Source organism: Neoarius graeffei, chromosome 21 (assembly GCF_027579695.1).
Source record: "Neoarius graeffei isolate fNeoGra1 chromosome 21, fNeoGra1.pri, whole genome shotgun sequence".
Taxonomy (NCBI): Eukaryota; Metazoa; Chordata; class Actinopteri; order Siluriformes; family Ariidae; genus Neoarius; species Neoarius graeffei.
In genome coordinates, this window is record NC_083589.1 from 15,753,843 (window position 1) to 15,762,308 (window position 8,466).

The window sequence follows — 8,466 nt, forward strand, 5'->3', positions numbered from 1 at the left end:
AAGACCACAAGATCTTGCCATGGGGACAAATCACCTGGGATGAACAGCAGTTCACTTTTGCTGGGAGGAAGCTTAAGCTGATGAGCTGCCATCCATGCTGAGATGAGAACAAAAACATGAGTATCTAAGGGCTGGAAGGAGAGAATGAGTTGAGTGTCATCTGCATAGCAGTGCTATGAGAGCCCATGTGAGGATGTTCTCACCATATAGAAGGAGAACAGAAGAGGACCAAGTACTGAGCCTTGTGGGACATGACATCGAGCTGAGCAGATGTAGCTTAGCTCCATGTGGCCTGATATGACCAACATTCCAAGTAGGAAGCAAACCATTGCCATGCTGTTCCATTATGTCCAAGACTCATGAGAATGGACAAGAGTCTTGTGGTTGACTTCTGAAAGTCAAGTCAGTTTATTTCTATAGCGCTTTTAACTACAGACATTGTTGATTTGACAACAGATATTGAAAGGTCAAGGAAAATGAGGACTGATGACAGTTTGGATGATCTAGCAGCCTGTCACTTTTTAGTGATGGCGAACAGGGCAGTCTCTGTGGAATGTACCACTTTGAAGCAAGACTCGTTACAGTCTTGGAGGTTGTTCTCTGATGGGTAGAGAGATAGTTGATTATAGACTTCCATTCAAGGATTTTAGAAAAACAAAAGAGAGACGTGATACCTGTTGGTAGTTGCTGATGTCCATGGGATCCAGATTGGGTTTCCTCAGGATGAGATGAACTCCTGCTCTCTCGAATGCAGTCGGTATATGACCAGATGAGATGGAGCCATTGATGATAGTAGTGATGAAGGGGAGGGGGGGTCTTCAAAGATAGTCTGGAGCATTGCAAAAGGGATTGGATCCAGTGGGCAGGTGGGAGGATTGCAGGTCAAGATGACTTGCAGGATCTCATCTGTTGCTAGATTAGAAGAATTTGTCAGTGAAAGAGAAAAGGAATCCTGAGTGTGTAGTGTAGGAGTTGGGGTAGAATTGAAGTTCTGGCAGATCTTTTTAATCTTCCCATCATATAAAGTGGCAAAGTCTTCAGCAGTCAGGGAGGATGGAGCAGGAGGAGCCAGCAGGTTAAGTAGTGAAGAAAAGACATGTGATACTTCCAAGATTCTTGTGCAGAAGTTTCCAGATTGGCGGCATGGCAATGTCCCTAATTTTAAGGACTCGTGACTTGACTTGGACTTAAGCACTGATGATTCAGACTCGTGCATTAACTGCATTAGGACTCGTAAATTGGAGATGAGGACTCAGATCTTTTCTTTATTTTTTTGCAACATGCCATAATAATTTGGCATAAGATATTTATATCTACATTAATTTTGTACTAATTTCATGCAAGAATGTCACACCGGCATGCCTTGGCGCATGCATCAGATAGACTCTTGGGCATGCTGTGGACAGCACGCATGCCAAGTGGACTCTCGTGCATGCGCCATTTAACAACTTGCACCTGCACAGGATTAAGGCGCAATCAGAGCGTCTGTATAAAACCTGTGAAAACCTACTTATTTTGCGAAATATTGAGTTGTGTTGCTGATACATTACTGAGCCTTATTTCCTTGTTTGGTTTCCTGATCTTTGATTTCCTGTTTCTCGTCTTTGATTCTGCTTCATCTACGATAGCCGGTTTGTGGCTCGCTCGACCTATTGCCTGTTTCAGTGTTTTACGATTTTGCCTGCCATTTTGGATTGTTTGCCTGTCTTAACTTGTATTAATAAACACACCTTCTGCACATACATCCATCTCTCAACCATCTCGGACAGAATACTTTGCACTCCCTGACAAAGAGAATGCACATTCACCTGTTCATATGTCATGTTCAGGAACAAACTAATGTTAATGGCGCTAAAACAGCCACTGTCAAATGGTGCAGTTGGAGTCTTGCTCTCAGACTTGACTTGGATCAATAGTGGACTCGACGGAGACTCGATTCGAATTTTTTTTTAATGACTTGGTCTTGACACGGACTTGAACACTGGGGACTCAAGACTGGACTCAGACTCGAGGTTTAGTGACTCAACTACAACACTAGCACTCATGAATATTGTTTACTACAAGCAGCAGTAATAATAATAATAATAATAATCTCGTCTCATCTCATTATCTGTAGCTGCTTTATCCTGTTCTACAGGGTCGCAGGCAAGCTGGAGCCTATCCCAGCTGACTACGGGCGAAAGGCGGGGTACACCCTGGACAAGTCGCCAGGTCATCACAGGGCTGACACATAGACACAGACAACCATTCACACTCACATTCATACCTACGGTCAATTTAGAGTCACCAGTTAACCTAACCTGCATGTCTTTGGACTTGGTTTGTCTTGTTGCTCTAAATTAAATATAGAACATGAAATTTTTAGTCTCATCTCATCTCATCTCATCTCATCTCATTATCTCTAGCCGCTTTATCCTTCTACAGGGTCGCAGGCAAGCTGGAGCCGATCCCAGCTGACTACGGGCGAAAGGCGGGGTACACCCTGGACAAGTCGCCAGGTCATCACAGGGCTGACACATAGACACAGACAACCATTCACACTCACATTCACACCTACAGTCAATTTAGAGTCACCAGTTAACCTAACCTGCATGTCTTTGGACTTGGTTTGTCTTGTTGCTCTAAATTATATATAGAACATGAAATTTTTAATATTTTACCTAATTATGGATTGAATGTCACCTTGGCTCCAGAAGTATCAAAGAAAAGGCGACTTCCCCAGATTTTTTCTAAGTTTGACAAGAAAGGTGCCCAGACAAGGAGAGATCGATAAACAAATAACTATTCTTATGAAAGAGTAATGACCATACTGTAGATCTTGAACATGATGAATTTCTAGTTGGTCTTCCAATGCAAAATGCTAACTTCGGTGAAGATGTTGAGTAACTGTTTCACGCCATGATGGTCTGTGTGTGTGACGGTGAATTAAAAATGAGGGCAATGGTCTCATTTGAAATGACATCGGTGGTCGCACACAAACATGGGACATTTTGGATAAGATTAAATAAGATTATCTTCTCTAATAGGCTTAGGTTAATTTAAAAGTGAACAACCGTGAAGACATTTCTTTTCATTTTTTCAAGTATAATTTTGGAGACAGACTGTCAGGAGACAGTGCCAGATGATGATGTTCACTACAGTACTGTTGGCAGTGTTGTGAGGTTAAGTTAAATGAAAATGATAGTATTTTAGAACTGGATTCCAAATCTGCTGGTGGTGGGAGTGGTCATCTGTTTGTGTCTCCTTTTTAAGTGGTGTTTTTTTATTTTTTTAAAAGACAGGTCAGTCAGGAGTCATGGTGAATAGATGATAGCGACAGGAGCTGCCCCCTCTGAACAGCCTGCCCCCTCTGAACAGCCTTCCCTGCTTTAATCATGCTACTTCAGGCCTCATTGTTGACTTTTGACACCTTTTGCCCTGCAGGGTAAATGGCCGAAAAAAATTTTGCCCCCGCTGAATTTTCTTTTGCCCTAAAATTTTGCAGTATTTCGGCAAGCTTTCAAGTACACAGTTCAAGGCAATGCTGATATGTTTTCTAGGGGTATAATTGAATTATTTACACAAAAGTACATGTTTTTTTTTTAACAGCATTTATTTTTAACAACATTTATTTCTGCAACAGAAGAACAAGACAAGCCCTGAAAAGATGAAACATAAATCAATATCATATATGTAAGACTTGCGTACACTGTGGGTGGTAGAAGAGAGCAACTGGACTTGTTTGAAGATTCTTGAAAACGTTTCACCTCTCATCCGAAAGGCTTCCTCAGTTCTGTCTGACTAATAGGGAGTATCAGGTATTTATCCTCTCATGGATTTAAAAGTGAACAAAACAGAATTCTGATGGCTGCATAGTAGGTGGCTAATAAATGATGTCTTAGACCCCCACATCTGTTCAGTGATGGCCGTTCCAGGTTGACATAAAAGAACGATCCTCTCTGGCTAAAATGTCTGCCAGTTTTCTGGAAGTCCTCTCATACTCCCGCACCAGTCGAAGGGATCTCATCCCAAAGTGCATAGAAACTTTGTCAACCTGGAACGGCCATCACTGAACAGAGGTGGGGGTCTAAGACATCAGCCACCTACTATACAGCCATCAGAATTCTGATTCTATTATGATCCATGAGAGAATAAATACCTGATACTCCCTATTAGTCAGACAGAACTGAGGAAGCCTTTCAGATGAGAGGTGAAATGTTTTCAAGAATCTTCAAACAAGTCCAGTTGCTCTCTTCTACCACCCACAGTTTACTATGACCTGGATGACTGAGAATCTTCACAGACATGTTTCTACGCACTTTGGGATGAGATCCCTTCGACTGGTGCGGGAGTATGAGAGGACTTCCAGAAAACTGGCAGACATTTTAGCCAGAGAGGATCGTTCTTTTTTGTCAACCTGAAACGGCCATCACTGAACAGAGGTGGGGGTCTAAGACATCATTTATCAGCCACCTACTATACAGCCATCAGAATTCTGATTCTATTATGATCCATGAGAGGATAAATACAGTGGGGCAAAAGTATTTAGTCAGTCACCAATTGTGCAAGTTCTCCCACTTAAAAAGATGAAAGAGGCCTGTAATTTTCATCATAGGTATACCTCAACTATGAGAGACAAAATGAGAAAAAAAAATCCAGAAAATCTCACTGTCTGATTTTTAAAGAATTTATTTGGAAATTATGGTGGAAAATAAGTATTTGGTCAATAACAAAAGTTCATCTCAATACTTTGTTATATACCCTTTGTTGGCAATGACAGAGGTCAAATGTTTTCTGTAAGTTCACAAGGTTTTCACACACTGTTGCTGGTATTTTGGCCCATTCCTCCATGCAGATCTGCTCTAGAGCAGTGATGTTTTGGGGCTGTCGCTGGGCAACACGGACTTTCAACTCCCTCCAAAGATTTTCTATGGGGTTGAGATCTGGAGACTGGCTAGGCCACTCCAGGACCTTGAAATGCTTCTTACGAAGCCACTCCTTCATTGCCCAGGCGGTGTGTTTGGGATCATTGTCATGCTGAAAGATCCAGCCACGTTTCATCTTCAATGCCCTTGCTGATGGAAGGAGGTTTTCACTCAAAATCTCATGATACATGGCCCCATTCGTTCTTTCCTTTACACGGATCAGTCGTCCTGGTCCTTTTGCAGAAAAACAGCCCCAAAACATGATGTTTCCACCCCCATGCTTCACAGTAGGTATGGTGTTCTTTGGATGCAACTCAGCATTCTTTCTCCTCCAAACACGACAAGTTGAGTTTTTACCAAAAAGTTCTATTTTGGTTTCATCTGACATTCTCCCAATCCTCTTCTGAATCATCCAAATGCTCTCTAGCAAACTTCAGACAGGCCTGGACATGTACTGGCTTAAGCAGGGGGACACGTCTGGCACTGCAGGATTTGAGTCCCTGGGGGCGTAGTGTGTTACTGATGGTAGCCTTTGTTACTTTGGTCCCAGCTCTCTGCAGGTCATTCACTAGGTCCCCCCGTGTGGTTCTGGGATTTTTGCTCACCATTCTTGTGATCATTTTGACCCCATGGGGTGAGATCTTGCGTGGAACCCCAGATCGAGGGAGATTATCAGTGGTCTTGTATGTCTTCCATATTTTAATAATTGCTCCTACAGTTGATTTCTTCACACCAAGCTGCTTACCTACTGCAGAATCAGTCTCCCCAGCCTGGTGCAGGTCTACAATTTTGTTTCTGGTGTCCTTTGACAGCTCTTTGGTCTTGGCCATAGTGGAGTTTGGAGTGTGACTGTTTGAGGCTGTGGACAGGTGTCTTTTATACTGATAACGAGTTTAAACAGGTGCCATTAATACAGGTAACGAGTGGAGAACAGAGGAGCCTCTTAAAGAAGTTGTTACAGGTCTGTGAGAGCCAGAAATCTTGCTTGTTTGTAGGTGACCAAATACTTATTTTACCGAGGAATTTACCAATTAGTAATTCATTAAAAATCCTACAGTGTGATTTCCTGGATTCTTTCCCCCATTCTGTCTTTCATAGTTGAGGTATACCTATGATGAAAATTACAGGCCTCTCTCATCTTTTTAAGTGGGAGAACTTGCACAATTGGTGGCTGACTAAATACTTTTTTGCCCCACTTTACCTGATACTCCCTATTAGTCAGACAGAACTGAGGAAGCCTTTCGGATGAGAGGTGAAACGTTTTCAAGAATCTTCAAACAAGTCCAGTTGCTCTCTTCTACCACCCACAGTTTCATCTTCACTGCATTTGCTCATGTTGAAAATAAATATGGACTCAATCAGTGGGTAATGTAGATTTAAAATGTGTTATTGTTTGTGTCTTCCAGGTAGCCTCACTGGGCGTGACCACCTTCACCATTTGTGCCCTGTGCATTGATCGATTCCGTGCTGCCACCAATGTGCAGATGTACTATGAGACAATTGAGACTTGCACATCTGCTGCTGCTAAGCTTGCTGTGATCTGGGTTGGTGCATTACTCTTGGCATTGCCTGAACTTCTGATCCGGCAGCTAGTGAAGGAATCTGACACAGAGGAAACAGAGCGGTGCCTGGAACGTATCTCCACCTCATTGCCTGAAACTCTTTATGCACTGGGCCTGGCGTACGAAAGTGCTAGACTCTGGTGGTGCTTTGGGTGCTATTTCTGCCTGCCTGCTCTATTTACCATTGGCAGCTCGTTAGCTACAGCACGTCGCATGCGCCAGGCCGAGCGTGGATGCCCACGCTCCAACAAGAAGCAGATGCGCTTGGAGAGTCGCATGAACTGTGTTGTGGTGGCACTGGCTGTGGTCTACGCTGCCTGCGCAGTACCCGACAATGTTGCAAATATGGTGGCGGCTTATATAGGGGACCTGGACATTGTGAGTGTACTGCGCACACTTGGTCAGCTCTTACTCTTCCTGCGCACTGCAATAACACCTGTGTTGCTGCTTTGCCTGTGCCCACCGTTTGGTCATGCTTTCCTAGAGTGCTGTTGCTGTTGCACAAGTATGTGTGGTGCAGTGGCTTCCTCAGCGGTGGGTAGTGATGATAATGAGCATGAATGTACCACAGAGCTGGAGCTGTCTCCATTTAGCACCATCCGTAGGGAGATGTCCAACTACACTGCAACAGGGTCCCACTCCTAAACCACCAGTGTCAGTGTATGTGTCAGTGCCAACAATACTACACGGTGTACTGTGGAAACACATGCTTTCTCACTTCTGTAAATACTCTGACCACTGTCTTATGAAGAAATGTACAAAACTTAATTACTTTTTTGTATTATTATTTGTATTAGTACATGTTTTTAAAACCTAGTGACTCTACATATTTTTGCACAGCCAACTGCTTTAGCTTTGTTTATATGTCTCTGCATCTTACTGCTAGTAACATTTCTATGATATCTGTATATGGCAATATGTTCTATGCCTTGATTTTTCTTTTAATGAAGGTGATTGTGTAAATCTGTCTTTAATTGTATGAAGCAGTACATTTTAACACCTAAAGAAAATTCTTATATGTGTGATAGCAGAAAAGTAGATATGCTCAGTGTGCTTAATGGTTTCTAAGTCCATTTTTATATAACCAAAAATTTTCTTGAATAAACTCGTGTTTGCTGGGAAATGGCATATTGTTCAAAATTCTTTGCTGGAAAATTGGTATATTAAATGCCAACATAGCCTGTTTTTTTCATTCTGTACACGTCAGCAAAAGTAGATACAAGAAGTGGTCTGTCTAATGCTGCTTGAAATGGGTTTTTCCCCCCACAATATGCTCTTGAACGAAAAGAAGGGGGAAATACAGTGGGGCAAAAAAGTATTTAGTCAGCCACCAATTGTGCAAGTTCTCCCACTTAAAAAGATGAGAGAGGCCTGTAATTTTCATCATAGGTACACTTCAACTATGAGAGACAGAATGGGGGGAAATAATCCAGGAAATCACATTGTAGGATTTTTAATGAATTAATTGGTAAATTCCTCGGTAAAATAAGTATTTGGTCACCTACAAACCAGCAAGATTTCTGGCTCTCACAGACCTGTAACAACTTCTTTAAGAGGCTGCTCTGTCCTCCACTCGTTACCTGTATTAATGGCACCTGTTTGAACTCGTTATCATTATAAAAGACACCTGTCCACAACCTCAAACAGTCACACTCCAAACTCCACTATGGCCAAGACCAAAGAGCTGTCAAAGGACACCAGAAATAAAATTGTAGACCTGCACCAGGCTGGGAAGACTGAATCTGCAATAGGTAAGCAGCTTGGTGTGAAGAAATCAACTGTGGGAGCAATTATTAGAAAATGGAAGACATACAAGACCACTGATAATCTCCCTCGATCTGGGGCGTCACGCAAGATCTCACCCCGTGGGGTCAAAATGATCACAAGAACGGTGAGCAAAAATCCCAGAACCACATGGGGGGACCTAGTGAATGACCTGCAGAGAGCTGGGACCAAAGTAACAAAGGCTACCATCGGTAACACACTACGCCGCCAGGGAC

At 42.7% G+C, this 8,466-nt stretch overlaps 1 protein-coding gene across 2 annotated transcripts in view; it reads left to right on the forward strand.

Annotated features, from left to right (window-relative positions):
- The window catches only part of gpr37b (G protein-coupled receptor 37b), a 112,431-nt gene extending 104,828 nt beyond the window's left edge, over positions 1-7,603 (forward strand). Inside the window, exon 3 of one of the 2 annotated variants that reach the window (XM_060902746.1) lies at positions 6,311-7,603. In XM_060902746.1, the coding sequence (XP_060758729.1) occupies positions 6,311-7,111 (801 nt within the window). In that variant the 3' untranslated portion in view covers positions 7,112-7,603. The remainder of the gene's footprint in view (positions 1-6,310) is intronic. The other variant, XM_060902745.1, reaches the window with a different exon arrangement.
- The last annotated feature ends 863 nt before the right edge of the window (positions 7,604-8,466 follow it).